General features: G+C 39.9%; 1 protein-coding gene across 6 annotated transcripts in view; it reads right to left on the bottom strand.

The window, feature by feature from the left end:
* The window catches only part of tspoap1 (TSPO associated protein 1), a 127,143-nt gene extending 115,653 nt beyond the window's left edge, over window positions 1-11,490 (bottom strand). For all 6 annotated transcript variants that reach the window (XM_074671604.1, XM_074671602.1, XM_074671605.1 and 3 more), the window contains exons 1-2: window positions 11,303-11,490; window positions 6,566-7,570 (exon numbers count right to left, since the gene is read on the bottom strand). In XM_074671604.1, coding sequence (XP_074527705.1) covers window positions 6,566-7,426 — 861 coding nt within the window. In that variant the 5' untranslated portion in view covers window positions 7,427-7,570; window positions 11,303-11,490. The remainder of the gene's footprint in view (window positions 1-6,565; window positions 7,571-11,302) is intronic.
* Window positions 11,491-22,151: the final 10,661 nt, after the last annotated feature.

A 22,151-nucleotide genomic window follows, 5' to 3' on the forward strand; every position in this document is an offset into this window, starting at 1 on the left:
TATTCTCTCGAAACAGTCCCCTGCACTTCCCAGTCTATTAATGAGCTCCAACTCATTCTGGTTTGGGCTGTAAAACCTCAAACCTGTTGACTCCTGGCTCTGCTCATTATGTCAGATTGTTGTTGTGGTGAAGTTACATACGATCTGGATTTGACCCAGGTTGTTTTATTTTGAAAGTCAGGAGTTAGTGGTTTCTGTGCACAACTTCCTGCTTAATCTGCTTTTTTGTTAAACTGACGCGACACAGCTCCGGCATTCGGCAAAAATAGGATGGTGCTACATGCTCAGTTGACACAGTGACTAGAATAGAAACTTATCTCACCTGGTGCCATGACAGAGCAGAGCCGGACTGGAGACGCATGTGATGTAATTTGGCCATAAGATGCAGCAAAACAATGTTTTGTTTCTTTTTCTTTAAGTTTGAACTTTTTTGTCAATGACTTGTTTAACATTTGAAAATCATTACCCATCTCTAATAACTGTGTCTCCTAAATAATCTGCTGCCACTGATCCTGTCATTATTATGATTCAGTCACCCCGGATGTCTTCGAACATTTTTGGCCTGAATAGTTTTCTATTACACAAATTCCAAATTTCAGTTTATATTTTTACAATAATGGATTGAACTAAAATAGTGTTTGATTTTGAAAGGAATTTTCAGGACCCCTGTTAGTGTTCCCTGTACAAGCTGCCTGTGAAGTTAAACTGATGAGCTATTTTATTTACACATATGAAATGTTCACACCATTAGAATGAAGAACTATTCACACCACGTTACTCAGGTTTTGTCTCACACACTAAAACAAACAGCTGTATTATAAGTCACAGATTGATGGAGTGATTGAGTATTTCATCTCAGCTAGCTCTCCAAAAAGTCAGGTTTAATATATTCAGATTCTTTGTGCCTGCTCTGGATTTACAATGCTTGCTGAGGCTCTGGAGTGTATCAGCTTTGATGAAGTGCAGCAGTCTTTGTGCTGTTCCTGTAAAGGTCACAGCACTCATAGCTGTGTGCAGCAAGGTTAAAAACAGGCATTTTGATTTCAATTTCTTCACCAGCTATTCTTGGAATTTACAGGGGCTTACTTTGTTACAAGTAGGGCTGCAATGACGAATTGATTAAATCGATAAAAAAATCGATTAGTAGAAGCGCTGACAATGTTTTTCCATAATCGATGCACTGTGCTGCGTCACTGTTTTAGTTTGTCTTCAGTTTATTTGTCTTCTTCCTTTTGTTGGATTATTTAGTGGTTAGCAACTAGCTGAAGGTGCATTAACGCCACCTACAGACAGGAGTGTAGATTACCTGGGCTGTGGGGCTGTATGTGTCACATGTAAACATATCAGCGTGGCCGAGGAGAAGCTGAGCTGGAAAAGCTGTTCATCCAAAAAATCCCAGAGTTTCGGAGTATTTTGCGCTGAGTAAAGAACACAGCCTGTTAACTGACAAAATGACCTTGCATGGCACACCAGTATGGCTGCAATGAACCAGGATGAAAACACAAACATGTTTGGCTCATTGATAACAAGCCAGGGAACTAAACAGCGAGGTGAGTAGCTACAAAATCTCACATCCACACCATTATGTGTTGTGAAATGCATGGTTTGTCTTTCAGGACACCTTTTGTCTTTTTATTGAATCACCTCGCTGTCTGAAAACCACTAGGAGTTCATGAAAACAACGTTAGCTTTAGCGTAAACTGAAATAGACAGTGGTAGGGCAGAGGGGGGTGTACTGTTTGACCTGCAGGTCAAAAGATTGAGCGCACATTTTTATTTATTTGCCTTTTTGGCCCACAAAGTTCTTAATCTGACGAGACATCATTTATTTTCTGTTATTTTTCCCAAACTGTTGATTCTTTAAGAGACAACACATTCATATCACTTTTCATACTTTATAATTGTAGCATCTGGTCAGTTTCATTATGTTCAAATATGTTTTTTTATATCTTTAAGCAAACAGTAGTCATCAACTAAAATAACAATGCATTTTTGGTTTTGCGAATGTTACTATCATTTATTATCATCCTTTTTTTTTTTTTTTCCCGATTCATTGATTAATCGTAAATATGATTGGTAAAATAATCGATTACTAAAACAGTCGTTAGTTGAAGTCCTAATTACAAGAAAGACAATTTTTTTTTCTTAGCCTAAAAACAGTTGTGTGACTGACAGGGTATCAAATTTACTCATTACCCAGCTTTCTCTGATTAGTCAAAACCCTTCAACAATAGTTTTTGTACAAAAGATTGGAGCATTTCACTTTTTTTACACTGTGGTAAAAACACTGATTTCTGTTTGTTGGCTATTTCAACTTGTAGACACTGTTGCTAATGTGCTCATTTCTATTTACTTTGGCCAAAAAAATCAACCTCAGCAGAACAAGTTTCTTGCTTCGCTCAGTCATTTCACAGCCTCAGCTTATTACACAGTTTTAGTGTGATTACAAGACCGTGGTTTCATGAGCCTGAAGTCTGAAAGTAACCATGAAGTGAACTCTCCTCTTTTCTGCTTCATCCTCCTCATCATTTCAGTTTGGTCTCAGAATGCTGACAGCAAAACAACCAACAAACATCAAAGCATGCATTACAGCCAGCAAGTGCTGTTCACAGCACATGTACAGTACATAAAAACACAGATCTTACAGAGCAGACAGCAGAGGGATGCATCACGCCTGCATCATGTGAGTCACTAAGAGTTTGTATTGACATGCTGTCACAGTGACAGCCTGTCTGCCTGTCAGGAGACTGAGGATCAAATCAAATCTGTCTGACATGAAATATTTTCTATGACACCAGAGCGGGGAGCAAACACAGAAAATGTGATGGATCATCAAGAAGTCAGGACAACATTGAAACATTTTGTCACATGCAGACAGATCTTAACATAAATGACAGTAAGATTCTCATTTCAGGAGAGGATCCAGATGCCAGTTGTTTAATGCAGATATGTGAAGGAAATATACAAGAACTCTGACACACAGCGAGTATGTGCTGTTGTATAATCAGCTGAGGCTTTGATCAATTATTCAACCTCCTTATGTAAAAACAGGATCCAAAATTTAAGCAACGGAAGCACTCTGACCCACTTCTGCCACTCCAACAAGAGGCATAAACAAATCCACCCACACTGAGGCATGCTAACACCCCCTCCACTCACACTCTGCAACCCCCCCCCCCCCTTCTCATGTGCCTACACCATTTTAAAAAATGTGTTCCAAATATTCAGGTTTTGAATGAACGAGTCAATAACACTTTCAGGGACTCATCATGGCATCATACAACATGAAGACACCAGGTGCCAAATCCACTGTGCCTGTAGTCTTAAAAAATGTGTGCATCATTACACAAAATCACAACAAAATAGACCCTGAACTGAAATCCTTCATCAGGCAAGGCAAAAATAGACGACATTTAACTTTCCAAACCTATAAACTGGCCTCCTCAGTTCCCAGATGTTTACAGAGTGCTGCTAAAAGAAGAGGTGGGACACCACCAAGCGGCAGCCTCTGGATGCAAAGTTGAAATGCTAATAACTACAGTTTGTTGAAGGTCCACTTGAGACTGACTGTGGAAGCACCAGATATCATACAGACACACCAAGCTAAAAAATATCAATACAGTCAACCCATCAGTAAACATGTCTCTGATCCATCTGTTTTGAAGCTTGTTGCCGACATTAATCATAAAATAAGAATAACAATAACCTTAAAATAATCACATTTTTTCAGTTTCAACTTTCAGTGTTTGAATTTTAAACTATTTTTGATCCAATTTAGGTTAAAAAGTTTTCCAAACCACCAAAATCTGTGCTAACACACTTTCACAAAGTCATAACTGATATGCAACTAGGGTTGTAGATAGTTGGAATGAATAAAAGAATTAGGGTGTTCTGAATCAATACAAGAAAAATTAATCAATACTCTGTCAAATTGTTGCAACTAGGGATGGGTTCCAAATTAGGTACTTTTATTGGTACCAACCAAATTCAGTCAAAAGTACCAGGTACTGAGTCACATAAATTTAAAAGGTACCATGTTTTTAGGTACCTAAATGCATCCGTGTCACTGTGAGGGAGAGGAAGAGAAGGTGATTTTCCATGCTCAACATGAACACAGCATTGCAAGGTTATATATTGAAGAATGAATATGTCTATTTTTTATATTTTATTATTTAAAAAATGATATTTTTTACCACATAAACACAAAAAAGTACAGAAAATTGGTACCGTTGAGTACTGATACAGATTACCAGGTACTGGGCATCAGTGTTGTTTCAACCGCAAAAGGTGCCCATCCCTAGTTGCAACTAAACACATAATGCTATACTGCCTTATTATCAGGGATATCTGATACCCCTTTTTTCAGGCTGATACCAGTCCGAGACCCCCCTCTTGAGCCCTCACCAATACAGAGTACCGATACCTTAAAGTGATACTCCGGGATGGAACAAGTTGGGTCCTATCACAAGGTTTAGGGCAGAAATTACCCCTACAGCAGTGTTTTTGTGCAACAGAAGCCCAGGGCGCACGCGCCAAACACCCCCTCCCTGCTCCTCTGCTGGTTTCCTCTGCACTCAGACTGGGCCATATTTTACTTGACCAAAAACACAAATAAACGGACTCCCACTGAAAAAATCTGATATCGGTCTGAATTCACGCTTTATTTAGAGAATTTTCAGCGCGTTACTTTCACACAAAAACACCGCTAAATAAGGCTCTAGTTCTCATCATGTCTCTTCGTCCTGGCAGACTACCTGTGTATGTTTATATCTGGCACGCTGCACGCGCAGACTGATACACTAAGCGGCGAGTGCCTCATAGCTAGCTGTGTCTCTGCAGCGGAGGTAGCGCTGTTTTCCATCATAATGAGAACTAGAGCCTTATTTAGCGGTGTTTTTGTGTGAAAGTAACGCGCTGAAAATTCTCTAAATAAAGCGTGAATGCAGACCGATATCAGATTTTTTTTGGTGGGAGTCCTTTTATTTGTGTTTTTGGTCAAGTGAAAAATGGCCCCGTCTGAGTGCAGAGGAAACCGGCAGAGGAGCAGGGAGGGTGTGTTTGGTGCGAGCGCTCTGGGCTTCTGCTGCATAAAAACACTGCTGTAGGGGTAATTTCTGCCCTAAACCTTGTGATAGGACCCAACTTGTTCCATCCCGGAGTATCACTTTAAAAAAAGGCAGGTATCAGCCTGATACGGATGCCAGTACTCGCCCATCCCTACTTATCATGCAACATTTTCAACTGGTTAAGGTGCTTAACACTAAACATGCATTGATCCGTGCTGATGTCCTTAATTTTGGGGGATTGGTGATCGGTGATCAGAGATCAGAAATCGGTAATCAGCCCATTCTTACATATAAAACTGATCTTATATACCTCTGGAAATGTCTGACAGCCAGCCATTGTTGCTTTTTGCTCTGAGACCTAATACTCAGCACACTTTATTGCAGAGATCTCCTACTCCTACCTTGGAGGGCTGAGAGCCTGCAGGTTTTCTTTCCAACCAAAAACTCCACCAACTGATTTCACTGATTGGTCCCTGCTCTCTGCTTGAAGGTGAGGTAATCAGTGACATCAGCTGTTGGAGTTGGTTGGAAAGAAAACCTGCAGCCTCTCGGCCCTCCAGGGTAGGAGTTGGAGAACCCTGCTTTATTGGTTGTTTAAGTTAAAACATGTAGATTTTATTGTTTCACAGGTATTGTTCAATGATTTCAGTAAAATAAGATTGGAAAATTTAAGGTTTAGGCTGTCAGTTATAAGAAACAAAAAGTAAAAATCAGTACCGGCCCAAATTGGTATCGGCAGGTCAGGCTTTTCAAAGATCGGTGATTGGCCAGAAAATTGTGATCAGTGCACCCCAACTTAACACAGGTTTACAAATAATAAGACTGGTCTCTGGCAATAGCTGTTTGTTTGTACTAACCTACTCAGTGATCAAACATCCTCAGAGGGAGACCTGACGAGGGAAGGATTTGCAACATGCTGCACCATTCAGTGATACACCTTTGGGTGTGTGTAGGGATGCACTGATCCAACTTTTCAAGCCCCAATACTGAAGCTGATCCCTTGGCTTCTCATCGTGATTGAAGTTAAATTTTCATGTTCAACTAAAAACAAACTAAGAAAGACACTTGTTTGTAAATCCTTATATTTGCATTTGTTTTTCTGCTTCTTTGATCATCATTCTGCACAAATTTCTAAGACAGACTTCTTTTATGTTCAAACTTTCTCGCATTAAATCTGATTGTTACAGTGAAAGGGAAAATAAAAAGGCTTTTTGTGCTCTTTCACTACCGTCCTGTATCACCTCCTCCCCCTGCAGCCATGCTGGATCCATGTGACGAGAATTTAAAAAGTGAATGCAGTTTAGCAGTTTCACGTCTTCATTTGACAAAATAAGAACAAGTTCTGATGTGTTTTTATGTCTATCCAAGTTTCAGACTCGGGCTAAGACCACAACTAGCAGCAGGTTCACATTGGTGCAGCTTCTTAGAGAAGAGGAAACAGGAGCAGTGTGATTTCATTCAGAAGCCATCTGAGGGATGTAAAGCATGAAATAGCTTACCTCCATGTTTCTGTCCATGCCTTTGGAGGGCGGTGACCCGTGTGACCCAGAGGACTCAGAGCAGCAGGGGGGCTGGGAGTCCCAGCCTGCATTGGGAGCGCTGGGAGGGTGGTGAATTTTCAGAGAGCTGCTCCGACAGGTGTTAGCAACCGCAGCGGTGGTGCAGGGGTCAGCTGCACTCAGCGCCCTCCCTAAAGGCCGTCGTCTTTCATCTTGTTTGGGTTTCCTCTTTGGGGAGCTGGTGACACTGTGGGGTCTCTGGGGCAGGGCCCTGGAGCAGGTCAGGAGAGGCTTTGTCTGGCAGGAAGAGCTGCTTTCTGCATGAGCTGCTGCTGCGGGGTGTCCTGCTCTGTTCCTCCTCTGCAGCAGTCTTCCATGAGCGTCGAGCAGGTGGCAGAGGAACACGGCCTTTTCTAGCTCAAAGTCCTGTCTGCGATGCAATTTGTGGCCTGGCTGCTCCACATTTATCTTCTCATACAGCGTGAGCAGCAACTGTTCCAGCTTTGTGTACGTTTCTCCACGTTGCAAACAAAAAGCCTCCTTCCCTGTGGACTCAGGGTGTTGCCCACCATCTGTAGCGTTCACCTCTTTGGCTGGCAGTCTCTGGTGTCTGTCTGTGCGCCCCTTCTCTTGGCACCCTCGCCGTGCCGTCAGCTCCCTCACAGCTCTCCGCTCTTCCCTCTCTGCTTCTTCTCGTAGGTGTCTGAACTCCACACGGAGGAGTCCGCCGGCCCACTGCGTTCTGCTCTTCTCTGCCTCCAAGTCAGCGCGCAGCCTCTCCAGCTCTCGTCCGATGTGGGTCTGGCCCTGGTGTGGGTTCTTGGACGACAGTGCCAGAGAGTTATCCCTGTCTTTCCTCATGTTGCCAAACAGTCACAGCACAGCACACAAGGAATGGCCAGACATATGTATGGTTAAAGATGGGAGGTGCATCATGAGTGAGAGGAGGTGGAGTGGGTGATGGAGGTTATCAGACATGCAGCATGCAAGTATCACAGCAGATCTCTGGAACGATGAGCAGAGGAGGGTGAGAGATGAGTGAGAAATGGTCAGTTTTACAGAAACTTATAGACGAATGTGGTGAGAAAAAAAGCAGCCTTGTTGGCAAAGCTACAAAAAGTGTTGTGGGCTTAAAGTGATACTCCGGGATGGAACAAGTTGGGTCCTATCACGAGGTTTCGTGCAGAAATTACCCCTACAGCAGTGTTTTTGTGCAGCAGAAGCCCAGAGCCCACACCAAACACCCCCTCCCTGCTCCTCTGCAGGTTTCCTCTGCACTCAGACGGGGCCATATTTACTTGACCAAAAACACAAATAAACGGACTCCCACCAAAAAAATCTGATATCTGTCTGCATTCACTTTTTATTTAGAGAATTTTCAGCGCGTTACTTTCACACAAAAACACCGCTAAATAAGGCTCTAGTTCTCATTGTGGCGTAAAACAGCGCTACCTCCGCTGCAGAGACACAGCTGGCTACGAGGCGCTACCCGCTTGGCGGTGTGCCAGATATGAACAAATGCAGGTAGTCTAACAGGACGAAGAGACACGATGAAAACTAGAGTCTCTTCGTCCTGGCAGAATACCTGCGTTTGTGTATATCTGGCACACTGCACGCGCAGACTGATACACTAAGCAGCGAGCGCCTCATAGCCAGCTGTGGCTCTGCAGCGGAGGTAGCGCTGTTTTACAACATGATGAGAACTAGAGCCTTATTTAGCAGTGTTTTTGTGTGAAAGTAATGCGCTGAAAATTCTCTAAATAAAGCGTGAATGCAGACTGATATCAGATTTTTTCAGTGGGATTCTGTTTATTTGTGTTTTTGGTCAAGTAAAATATGGCCCCGTCTGAGTGCAGAGGAAACCGGCAGAGGAGCAGGGAGAGGGTGTTTGGTGCGAGCGCCCTGGGCTTGTGCTGCACAAAAACACTGCTGTAGGGGTAATTTCTGCCCTAAACCTTGTGATAGGACCCAACTTGTTCCATCCCGGAGTATCACTTTAAGGGGAAACCTTAGTGATGTAATGGGTCTAACTACCTATCTGTCACTGTCCTGCTCAGGTTTTGGGGACATCAGGAACGGTGTGTTAGGCTCAGTAGCTCACACTGGAAAAATCTCAAATCTTATCAAGTGTTCTTGTCTTATTTTCAATTGAAAATACCCTTTAGACTTAATTAGAGCCACATTTACCTGACCAGTCCAGAAAAATGTCTCATTTCAAGTTACTTAAAGACAAAAATGAGCTCTGAATTGCTTGAGACAGGTAAAAAAAATTCTGCCAAAGCAACAAGAGAAAAGTTACATGATCTAAGACATTATTCTAGTTTTAAGCGAATTTTCAAGAAAATTTTTCTGCAAGCTCATTCTGTTAAAAACCATGAGATAATCACAGTTTTTGAAATCATATAGTACATCCCTAGTTTAGGGTGATCAGGGTGCAGATTTATCATGACATTTGAGTAGTAACCAACCACATCACCTCAGCTCAGCTGAGCTCACTTCTGTTTGTGCCAAAATTGGTTTTAAATGTACTACTCTGTGTAAATACTCTTCCAAAAACTTATTCCTAGCTTCTTAGAACCTTTGCTTGAAAGTTCTTTCACAAAATGAGCTTAAAGTGGACATATCATGCTTGTTTCTCCTTTCACTATGCCAGACTAGGATGCCTGAAAAGCATCTCTGCCCTCAGTACAAGTCATTTAGTTCCTTCATTGCCCCACAATAGCGTTCTCAATATCCTCATTTTAGGCCATTCTGAAGATCTCGTTGAAACGCTCCGTTTCCAGAATGACCTCCAGTAACCTCGTAACGTCACAGCCCTTTGTGCTCTGATTGGTCAGTTCTATCGGAGGGGCGGAGGGGGTAGAGCCAGGGGGCGATTTTTGCAGCATGGCAGTATTTACAAAATCGCCATATTGGATGGGGCAGACCGAGCGAGTTTGCTGTTTGCCAATACTTCACCGTAAGGCATTGATAGCACTAATAAAATGGCAGAGTGTAGGATACGTCCTTTTGTATTGGACCCCGAGTCAGACCCGGACGGTTCTGCAGCTCAGGAGGAAGAAAATCCACCTCGACACAGATCATCTCAGGATGCTTCAGTGTGGTGAGTCAAACCGGTACTGTAACATGTATAGTTTATACGTGGAAATATAGGCAGACTTCACCAATAAACTATTTCTATAACAGGGCTCCATCCTGCTCCTTCACTTTTCTCTGTCTGTTTTATCCATCATGCTGAAAGTGTAGTCTAAAGATCGCCTCTACCGTCAGTTCGTCACTATGTTATTACCGCAGCATTATTGTGGTCCAGGTTCACAGTGCATGTCAGAACAAGCATGCAAATATCACCGTCTCACAAGCATTACGTCTGCTAAAACTACAGTGTTTTAACTGCTAATTCACCATGTAAAGCCGAGCTGCTCAGCAGAGCAGAGTCCCTGCATCCAGCACTCAGTCAAGTTAGCCAGAGCTGGTCGGGAGCTGTATTTATACTCGGCTCTTGGTTGTGTGTCTAACTGACATCACAGAGGAGGAGCTGCTTTATCAGATTACTCCAATAAAAAGGAAGGATCCTCGTGTCGTCACGATGGTCGAAATCTCGCGGCCAAATGTCAATGACCTATTTTCAGAGGCAAACAATCTTGTTCTAGGATATCAGAAAAAATACTATACCTCATTTTTTGAAAATTCAGGGGGTGTAAGGTCTTGTTTTCAAATTTATTATATTATATGTAAGTATTAAATCAGGGATCAGGGTTAGGTTCAGGTTCAGGTTACTTTATTTGTACCCGCAGGTAGAATTGGGATCAGCATGATATGTCCGCTTCAAAGAAGTGTTCGCTTTCTATAGAGCTCACCAAGTCACCAAGTCACTCATCATCCATGGATATATTTTTGGTTTTAGTTTGAACTTAAATAAAATCCAAATTAGCCTGCTTTACTTTCCAGCACAGTGAAAAAGGTGATGGTTGTAATATTGATGATTTCTGTGAGTGATGGTTCAGAGAAAGAGCTGGAATCACCTGAAAGTTTCAGAGAGGAAGCACAGCAATTCAGCATGCAGACTCCTAACTACATTTTGCATGCACCACAACAGCACAGCTCTGTAGTAGAAGTGTACAGGTGCTTATCCATACAGCCTGCAGTCCTGATGTGTCGTCTACATTTGCTGCATTTTATGAAACAATAAACTAAAATCCTATATCACAGCAGATTAGACAGATTAGATGTTTACTTTTCCAAACCAATAAACTGGCACCTTCTGCTGAAGCTGTTTGACACAAATATCTTAGAGGGCTGATATAAACATTAACAACACACTCTCTCTGTTTACATGGCTGTAGATGCGATTAATGCAGCTTATACTGTCTACCCAGGAGCAGCCAGCCGAGGACGCAACAAGTGAACTGGTGAACTTTATAATACAGAGTGCTAACATCAATGCACCGTTAGCTGCATTTACTCCATTTATACACACCAGCTGTTCAACACAGAGATGCACACACGCATCAGATTACACACACACAGGGGGTCTGGTCAGCGGCTAATTAACTAGCATAAATTAGCTAGGCTTTACGTGGATGGGTAGAAGCCTTAAATGCATTCAAAGCTGTTAAATAACTGTGATAACATGCCGCAGTTCATTTTTAAGTCCAGACACGTTAAAGGTTTTCTACCAACGTCCTGTTAGCTACCCGTTAACCGTTAACTTTTCTCGCATCAACTTGTTTAACTCACCTCTCAGCGAACTCCTTTAACTTTACATGTGTCACTCTCTGTCAACCAGTGTACCTCTGCAGACTGTCGAGGAAGCTGTCAGAGGACACTGAGAGGAACCGTTAATTGTTTAGAGTCCAGGGAGCCATGCAGGACGGGTTTGTTTATCTGTCAGGCTCGACTCCCGTGTCAACATTCACGATCCGCGTCCAGCGTCACTCTGCTGGACAAACCAGTCACCGTGCTGCGTTCAGGTCAGCTCCGTCACTTTGGTTCCACGACATGTGCAGGTTGTAAACCACCGTGTTTGTGTTAAGTATAATAATGGTTTTATATTTAAATACCACTTGTGTTTTCCACGATTTTTTGTTATGCAAGTACGGACGACGTCGGAGAAGTTTGTTGGCTGATTCAGTGTATGGTTTTATTTTTTAATGTGAGGTCTGTGACAATGTTCTGTGTTGGAGCTTTATGTTTTTCCTTCGTCTTGGGTTTTTGTTTGCTGTTGTTGGTTCTCGTTTATTTGAGAATTAAATGACAAAGATAGAAAAAAAAAATTCCAAGTGAGATTCAAAAGTTAGGTGGAATAGAATTCCATTGTTCCTTAAACAAAATGGAAATCGTGTAAACATAAGGTAAGATAAGACAGTCCTTTATTTGTCTCACAATGGAGAATTTATTGTCACAGCAGCAAAGTGCGTAGTGCAAACATTACAAAACGAACACATGGAATAAAACAATATGATTATGTATCCTAAGACAAGTATGTACAGAACCACCAACAGCAACAAAAAAATAAATAAATAAATAAAAAATAAAAAATATACTGGACAAAAAATAAAAATAAAATGCACAGACATATCACATAACATAGGTTCAACACAGAACCGAGGTGGCCATTTGACTGATGAATGAGTGTATTTTGTTGTAGTTATATTTTTTTTAAAGTTTACTTTGCATTCACCCTTGTATTCTCCATTTCTGATAGCGTTTACATCTGTTACTCACCTTTCATACTGCAAAAAATGTGGAGTCCTTAAATTTCTTGCTTCCACAATATCTTTACAATTTCCTACATACCTAAAAGGCAGCATAGCATTCGATTCGAGCTATCATTAAAGACATTGCTGACCACTAGTGGCGACAGCCTGGTACTGCATGTATATACTGATACTGAATGAGAGGATGAGGCAAGAAAAATATGAAGAAAGAGAATTGCATTATTTTTCATGCTTAATAAACGAACTCAACTAATAATAAACTAGGCAGACACTTGTACATACATTAATCTGTAATAGAGCCGAATTTATTCGATGAGTAGAGAAAATACTTTATAATTTTTTAATTGTTATTATCACAGTTTTAGTTTTGTTAGCATATAACCACAGGAGGAAGTTGTGGATTCAGATGATAGTTTTCTAAAAGTTTTATAAAACTACTTTAAAATCATCTCTTAAAAATAAAACATCATTTTGCCATTTTTTGCTTTTTTTTTAATTTATTAATTAATTAAATTTTTTTTTATTCCTCCTTCATAATTTACATTTTACTCTATATCATTTTGTTTGTATTATTAATTATTTACTATTTCTCTACGAGAGTTCAATACATAACTTTTTCTTCTTCTTTTCTTTTTTCTTTTTATTTTCTTTCTTTCTTTCTTTCTTTTTTTTTTTTAAATTAATATATAATTTTCTCTTCCAGAACTCAGGTAATGGGATGGACTTGGGGTGATGTGGGTCAGAAAAAAAAAAGGAAAAAGGTTGTGCACTTGCTTACTATGCTTTTGTACTCTGTATATTTGTTATTTATTTATTTATTTATTTATTTATTTATTTATTTGTTTGTTTGTTTGTTTGTTTTTATTTATTTATTTATTTTAGAAAGAATCTGAAAACAAACCTCATCAATCAACACTCCATTTTATCTGAATTATTTTCAAAGCAATAACAAAACGTTTCCTGTGCCACAGTTTTGAATAACTGGCAAACAGAGGAAGAAATGAAGCAGCAGACAGTGAACAGCAGGAGGAGCTGAAAATAAATTTACTTAATCTAAGCTCAAAGGGATGCCTCTACTGACTACTGGCAGGCACACACACACACACACACACACACACACACACACACACACACACGCACACACACACACACACACACACACACACACACACACACACACACACACACACACACACACACACACACACACACACACACTAAAAAAGGAAGCAGCTGTAGGGAGTGAGGCTGTAGAAGGGAAAGGATTGTGACACTGCAGCTATAGACTGAAGCATGTGCATGGACTCAGGGAACAGGAGAACAGGAGTGAAGGTAAGAGGCTGATAAAAGGCAGCTGAGGACACACAGAGCCTAGAGAGAGACAAACAGCCTGTAGGTGGCGTTAAGAGCAGACGGGGCTCTTATTCCCATGAGGGCTTGCTGTGTTCTACATTTGGTTTTACTTTTAATCACTCTGGGTTTCTAGAAATCAACTTAGGTTTCATTTGGCTGAGAATAGACTCCACTGTGCTCTAACACTCAAATTCAAGTAAAAAGAACATAACATCTTTTCTTTTTAACATTGGGTTCTGCACAACATCCTGTTGTTTCTCCTGATACAATCCCATTTTTCTATTTCATCCTGCATCTTAAACCCTGCACGTTAAGATTTCATCAACAGGAATGTTTCATATGATCCCTGTGTGTTGATAAAAAAAAGCTTACTGAGATATCCTTTATTTGGCAAAAGACAGTGATACTGAAATGTATAAATCCTCAGAGGTATGTACATACCTTTCAATGGCATGTTGCCAAAAATCATCAGCAATGATAATGATAAGTGATACCATTACTGACCACCATGGGGCAGTCATATAAAAAATAAGAATCTTCAGTGTTTAACACTTTATTGTGGTTTAGGTTTGAATCCTTTGATAGAAAGATAGATAGAAAGATAGTAAATACTTTATTTATCCCTGAGGGAAAATTCAGGAGTCACAGCAGCAATCAATCAAACAAAAGTAAGAAAGTGTACAGAAAGTACAAAAAGGTCCACAAGAAAATAGATGACGACGGCCCATCCACCACTCTCCAGCCCAGCCAGTCTCCACCTCCACAGGGTCCAGGACTGAGCCTCCCCAGCAGTCTGTACAATCTCTGTCTGACTGCTGGGGACTGAGAGCTTGCATGTATTGAGGTACTTTCTGTATGTATGTGCATTTAGAGAGGGGGGAGACAGACACAGACAGAAAAAGAGACTCAGAGTACAGCTTTGTGTGCTGTGTGTGTGTGTGTGTGTGTGTGTGTGTGTGTGTGTGTGTGTGTGTGTGTGTGTGTGTGTGTGTGTGTGTGTGTGTGTGTGTGTGTGTGTGTGTGTGTGTGTGTGTGTGTGTGTGTGTGTGTGTGTGTGTGTGTGCTATCAGAGCGTCCTTGGGCTGCTCCCTCTTTCATTTCCATCTCTGTCTGCTCACGTGTGGCAGACTGTTGGGAAGAGGCAGAAACACACAAACACACACACACACACACACACACACACACACACACACACACACACACACACTGCACACTGCACACTGCAGCTCTTTAATCATTCAGTACAGTTTGCCTCAAACTGTGTTTTTATATCTGCAGAAGTGATACTCCTGAAAACAGCTCTGCATGTGACTATCTGCTTACAGGAACCTGAACATGTAACGTTTTGTGAAGTCTATAAATTTACATCTGATGTTTCAGACATGTTTTTGTCTGCACCTGCTTTTGCAGTTTTGATCTGAGGACCTGCTTAAAATAAAGGTTAATATCTACATCCCTTAGTTACAATATACAATACAGAACAGAACAACATAACTCAAAAAGTAACAAACGGATCTTGATGAAACTTTCAGGAAATGTTCAAAATGGGATAAGTAGATGATCAAGATCACCATCTGGATCCAGGACTTTTTTAAAGGATACTTTACACACCATATGTGTATATAACTCCACCATAAATTATCAGATTGCTCTGCAAAACAATGCAAGACAAGGTCACCATAATTTCTGACATATGTTAAAGTTTGATCCAGATCCTGGCAATATTCTGGATTCTAAGATCAGGAATATGAAATATGTGCTGGGTCATCATAATTTTCAACACTGTCAGGTAACAAATTATCGTACAAACCTGCAACTAACACCAAATTGTAGCAGACAGTCTGCTGAAAGGGAGTATAACATTAAAGTAGGACTTAAGTGTTGGTGACAATCACAATACGCTTGACAGAGGTCTGGGCTCTCTGAGCGCTTTTCTAGTTTTCATATGAATTATGCTCTGACATGTGTTCACTGTTTGCACTCACTTGCCCATATTTGCCCAGCAAGACTCATTTCTGGTCATAGTTCTATGATTTGTTTTGGTGACATCAACAATTTCACATGTTTTATATCAAAATATATAAAGCACAATTTATAAATGCTTTATTTCTAACAGGTGTGTGAATAATGCAAGAAGTAAAGTGGAAAACGCAAGAAAACTAAACTAGACAAAACTAAACAAAAAAAACTAAACAATAACAAACCAGTGAGATCAATCATTAAAAAAATAAATAAATAAATAACAGAATGCACCTTAACATGTCTGAAAGGAGTGGGATGAAGCAAAAGCTTATTTTAAAACCCACCCATTTTCCGCTACATAGTTAAACATACATATTTACACATTACCTTATGAGTATTTACAGAAATAGAAAATAAATAGAGTAAATAACAATACAACACATCATTACTGAAAACACCTGGTTTTTGAAGCCTTTCTTCCTCCCTGTACCTTGTGAAAACCATGTGCTTGTGCTGCTTTTTGAACTGGGTCATGCTTGGACACTGCTTGAGCTCCACACCTAATTCTGTTTCATAGCTTTGAATATTTCCAGGATGTAGATCTCAATCTCATCAGAAAAGTAGAGAAGATTTAATGACACAGATTCCACATTTTCCAACATAGAATATTTGAAGCAGGGACGGAGCCAGAATTTCAGTTTTGGTTGGGCCAGACAAATTTCTGTTTCTTAAGTTACAAAAGTTTGTAGATCATTAGTTTAATTAAGAAAAATGACTGACAACATCCTCATGTTACTATGTGTGGTTTTAAAGCGGCTCTGGTTGTGTTTTCACCTTTAGTTTGCATTTTTATAACCCTGTTCTGCATCAGATAGAGCTACCTGCAAAGGCTCTTCACGGTACTGACCAAAGAGTGGCGCTCTAACCAAGCAGCAACCTCTGGTCTTAGAATATGAGACAATGCTAAAGTTTCTCGAGTGTCCACTTGAGGCTTGCTCTGGAAGTACTGGAAGTCACATACACACCAAGCCAAAAAAAAGTCAGTTCCAAAGCAGAAATTAACCTATTTACAGCCTGGTTCAAAAAACGTCTCCTGTCAGAGTCACTAATTTTACTATCAGCACACACTGTACAGAGGGTGAATTTTTCCTAACTCCGTTCAGAGTTGGATAGTAAGATCGCAAACTCAGCCCAATCAGAGGCACAGCTCAGGGTCACGTGACCGACAGGCGCCCTATAGCTGTACCCTAGCCCTTGCCACTACCAATATGGCCGCTACAGCTGATGTGCTTCATTTTCCGTTTCAGACAGGTGATGGGTGATGACAGGCTGCACAGCTACAGTTTATTCCACTATGTAAGACCAAGGATGTTGACCAGGGTTAAATAAAATAAAATAAAAATCCACAGTTTTTCCCAAAATAATATTCTTATCCCGTTCACATGAGGCTGATTGTTTCCAACAGGCTAAAAAACATGACTCATTTTACAAAGACAGAACATCTGACAAGAATAAAATGAACATGAAGAGACAGATTTTTACCATGCTCTCCTCAAACTGATTTAAAAACATTTTAAATTTTAAGAAACACTTAGCGTGGGCCTGGGACCCTTTGGGTCTACCCATAATGCCGCCCCTGATTTATACCCCTTCAGTTTTATCTGGTATAACCTGATCTGTGAGAATGAAGAGTCTCTGGTGCCCATGTACACCTTTGTCTTCATCTTTTAATGTGACATAATATATGATCACCAGTAATTTATAGAGTTACAGTGTTTCTAATAAAATCCTCTTCAGTTGTTTTGGTCACACATCCAGGCCTGGTGCTCTCTTACACTCCTTTATGTTCCATTCTTTTCAGACTTTTTTTTTTTTATCATAGTGACTGAGTTGGCATCCTGCCGTGCGATGGCACCAGCGTGTTCAGTCCAACACTAGGCTTCAAATGAAAATGTAGCACCACGCCTGTTACCTCAGCTAACCTCCTACTGAACACCCAGGAGGTTATGTAACACAGCAGCAGGATTTTCCACGAATCATCAATCAAAACATAAGATGCACCTATCATATGTATGAAACTCAGTGTGATGTTCATCTACAGTGAACAAATTCAGGATTTAATGGTAGCCAGCAGGAAGGGTAAAATGACTTGACACTTTTACTAATTCATCACTTTCATGCATCAGTATACCTGATTTTTTCAAAAGATTACAGTTAGTGTCATTTGACTCAATCCAAAGTAACACCCCTTTTCATTTTATTTCATTTTTTTAAAGAATAAAGAAAGAAAAAGGCTTTACTTTCTGCCTTTTTTCATTATCTATTAGTTCTCATGTTTAACTCTGTGAAATTATTTTAAATAAGAAGTAGACTGAACGATGTACAGTCCTCACAGTCCACAAACATGCTCGGCAGGTTGATTTGGAAATGACAGATCTTATTACACTCAAAGAGGTGATCTTAAGAGAAAAAACAACACGGCCTGTTTCTGAACTGTAATCTGTGAGCAAGTTTCTGCTCAGTGTAAACTGGTGTTCTAATTCACTGTTTGTACACTGGGTCTTCATTATGTGATGCTTTGTATGGCGCGTGCTGCTGCTCTCTTGGCCAGGAGCTCTTTATCCCAATGAGTTATTTACCTGGTTAAATAAATACACAAGTAAATAATGAAATAAACACATTAATTGGACAAAAACTGGTCACTTTAAATTGTCCATGGGCGTGGGAGTGTGTAAATGGTTGTGTGTCTGTAAGTGTTAACCTATTGTTAGGCTGCTGACCTGTTCAGGGTGTACTCCGCCTTGCTCCTAAAGACAGCTAGGATACGCTCCAGGCCCCTGTGTGTAAAGGAAAAAGCTCATGGAATTTAGATAATGGTGATGAAATCTTAAATACGCTGAACTTCTCTAAGTAACTTCAGATTTTCTTCTAAATCTACTTGGGTATAAATTTCATCTGATTTTTTAAATTCAGAATCTTAATGCAAATTTGTTTCTGCACTTAAGGTTTGTAGTCCAGTCAACACAAGTTCTCACATGTCATTACTCACTTTTTTTTTCAATCAGTTCACCGCATTTTCCCAAGTGGACTTACCGGAACCAGGCCTGCAGTGTGAGTGAAAAGTTGCAGCAGCCATCATATATATATGCTCTGTGGACCATCAGATCATCTGATCAGGGCTTCTACAGTTTCAGCAGAGGGCGTGGGCAAAATTTGAAGGTGGAGGTAAACCCTGCTCAGTGTCAAAGAAACTCTGGTTTGTCTCACGATGCTGTAAGAGTTCATGACAGCTGGGTTAAAGTTATGTAAGAGGGCTCTGTAATTCTCTGAATTGATGTGCTATATATATATATATATATATATATATATATATATATATATATATATATATATATATATATATATATATATATATATATATATATATATATATATATACATATATATATATATATATATATATATAAATACACACATATTGATTCATCTGTGTGTGTGTGCATGTTGTGCATCTGATAAATTGAAACACATTACAAAAATATGGTGTCACCAGTCACAACACATGTTGGAGCTAAGTACGTTAACACAGGAAAAAAGTATTGAACACACCATGGAAAGGAAATGCACCATACCACCTGAAATCTGTCAATAATTATTACTTGAACTTCCAATTAGTGCAAACCAACATCAGCTGGGCTAGAGCAAATTGATGGTCCTATAAAAAAGGTTGTTTTTTCACCAAGCAGTTAAATACCACACACCTCATGATGAGTAAAGGCAAAGAGCTCTCTGAAGACATTCACAGCCTGATTGTTGCTCAGCATCAGAATGGAACTGGTTACAGACTTATATCAAAGCACCTGAATATTCCAGTCAGCACCGCCTTACCATCAACAGGCCACGCACAGGAGCTCCTTGCAAGATTTCTGACCAGGGAGTCAGAAAGATAGTCAGAAGAGGACTCAACGAGCCAAGGACCACCCTGAAAGTGCTCCAGAAAGACTCGGAGGCAGCAGGTACAATTGTTACAGAGAATACAATAGGAAATACACTCCACCGCCATGGCCTCTATGGACGCTTAGCCCGCAAGACTCCATTCCACAAGAAAAGGCATGTTGAAGCTCATTAAAGTTTGCTAAACAGCATCTTGACAAGCCTGTAGAATACTGGGAGAATGTTGTCTGGTCAGATGAGACCAAAATTGAACTTTTGGGCTGTCATACTACATACCATGTTTGGAGGAGAAATGGCACTGCACATCACCCAAAAAACACTACACCAACAGTGAAGTTTGGAGGTGGAAGCATTATGGCATGGGGTTGTTTCTCATCTCATGGTGTTGGCAAACTTCATATAATTGACAGAGCAATGAATGGAGCCATGTATGGGGAAATTCTTGATATGAATCTGCTGCCATCCACCAGGATGATGAGGATGAGATGTGGCTGGACCTTCCAGCAGGACAACGATCCAAAGCACACGGCAAAGTTGACTCTCAAATGGTTTCAAAAAAAGAAAATCAATCTGTTAGAATGGCCTAGTCAATCACCTGACTTAAATCCAATTGAACATTTGTGGAAAGAGCTAAAGAAAAGGGTTCACCAGAGGGCACCAAAGAATATTCCAGATTTAAAGACAATCTGTGCAGAGGAATGGGCCAAAATCACACCTGAGCAGTGTGAGCGAACAAACAAGAAGCATCTGGAAGCTGTCAATGCAAACAAAGGCTTCTCCACTATTAGATGAGTCTCAGTTGGCGTGTTCAATACTTATTTTCCCCACTGTGTGTGTGTGTGTGTGTGTGTGTGTGTGTGTGTGTGTGTGTATGTATGTATGTATGTATGTATGTATGTATGTATGTATGTATGTATATCAAATATATATATATGTATATATGTATATATATATATATATATATATATATATATATATATATATATATATATATATATATATATATATGTATGTATGTATGTATGTATGTATGTATGTATGTATGTATGTATGTATATGTATATCAAATATATATATATGTATATATGTATATATGTATATATATATATATATATATATATATATATATATATATATATATATATAAAACTGTTGATGGAGTGTTTTCTCATGTATGGAGTGTATGTGTCCTTGAATTTGAGGACACTGAGCTGTAAGGGTCATAAGTCAGTGTGAAGAACTCTGTCTCATTTTAGTGCTGCTCTTTAGTTCTGTCTTGTCTCATTTCTGTTGCTGTGCCTTTGTTCTTTTTTTTCTGTGAGTATTTTTGTAATTTCCTTGTGTCTGCAGGGCCTGCACTGTACAGTTCACTGCTCCTGGGTTTTCCTTGAAGTGGAAATAAATACTTATACTGCAGATGGGGTTTTTGCCTTCTTTCTAAGCCACCTCAATTTAACCAACCTCACACATGGCTTCTCTCTGTTTGGACCATTTCTACACCTGTATTTTGAAGAATCCTATTTTTTCTGTAAATTGTGGACACTGTGTCGTCTGCTCTAAAGGAGAGAGGGACCATACAGACTGTTATCAGTGCACGCCTTTACATATTTCAACAAGACCATGTTAATCCACACTATGTATCCAATACAACAGCATGGCTCTGTAGTAGAACAGTCAAGGTAAACATGACTCTTCTTTGACTTTTTTTTAAAGGTGTTGCTGCCATTAGTTTCAAAACCCTAACCCTTTAATTCCTGCCCTCTTTTTTGGGTCTCTGCAAGAAAGATGAACAAAAAAGAAAATAGTATATCTCTGCATCTACAAGTTTTATTTTAATCATTCTAGTGTCGTAAGGAAAAAAAACACATTTATTCAGAGGTGTCAGTCTTGGTACTTATGTCAATATTACTCAAACCAACAGATAGTTCAACTGATATAACACTTGAGGATGTTTGTAGCTGAGTTTCTCTTGATAAATCTTCATTTCATGCCTTATGTTGTGGAGCAACCTCAGAGTCGCCTAAATGGGGGACCTCTGGGTTTAAGAGGTTAAAACAGAGCAGTTTTACACGATTCATTCTATTTTTTTATTTATTTTGCATAGTGAATAAGATATGTGTTTATTAAAGCTGTGAATCATTGTATTGTATTTTTGTTGACATTTACATAACAACCCAACCAGGATTGGAAGCAGTCTGCGATCACACACCTGAACTCTATGTCAACAACCTCCATGTCAATACAGGACTAAAAATTTGAAGGTGATCTTACAGGTAGTCAATCATTACAGATCTATCAGCAGAATTGTACAGGAAATAGAAAATAGGATTCATAAAATCAATTGCAGGATCTCACAAACGTCAAAGAAGACAGAGAAACTGATATCAACCAGATGAACGCCACTTAATGCTCCAGGCCTCTCCTTCATATGTAGGTCTTGACGTACCCAAAAGCACTAATGTGTCAGATTTTCTACACGTATGACACAGAATACCACCTGTTTTCTTGCTGTCTGTGTGACCCATTTTAAAGAATTGTTCAAGACAAAAGTTTCAGGAAGTCAACCTGCTCTATATGGGTCAAGTTTAGACTCCAGACCC

This window comes from Halichoeres trimaculatus, unplaced genomic scaffold (genome assembly GCF_033239565.1).
Source record: "Halichoeres trimaculatus isolate MK-OKI-2021-1 unplaced genomic scaffold, fHalTri1.1 fHalTri1_scaffold_6, whole genome shotgun sequence".
Taxonomy (NCBI): domain Eukaryota; kingdom Metazoa; phylum Chordata; class Actinopteri; order Labriformes; family Labridae; genus Halichoeres; species Halichoeres trimaculatus.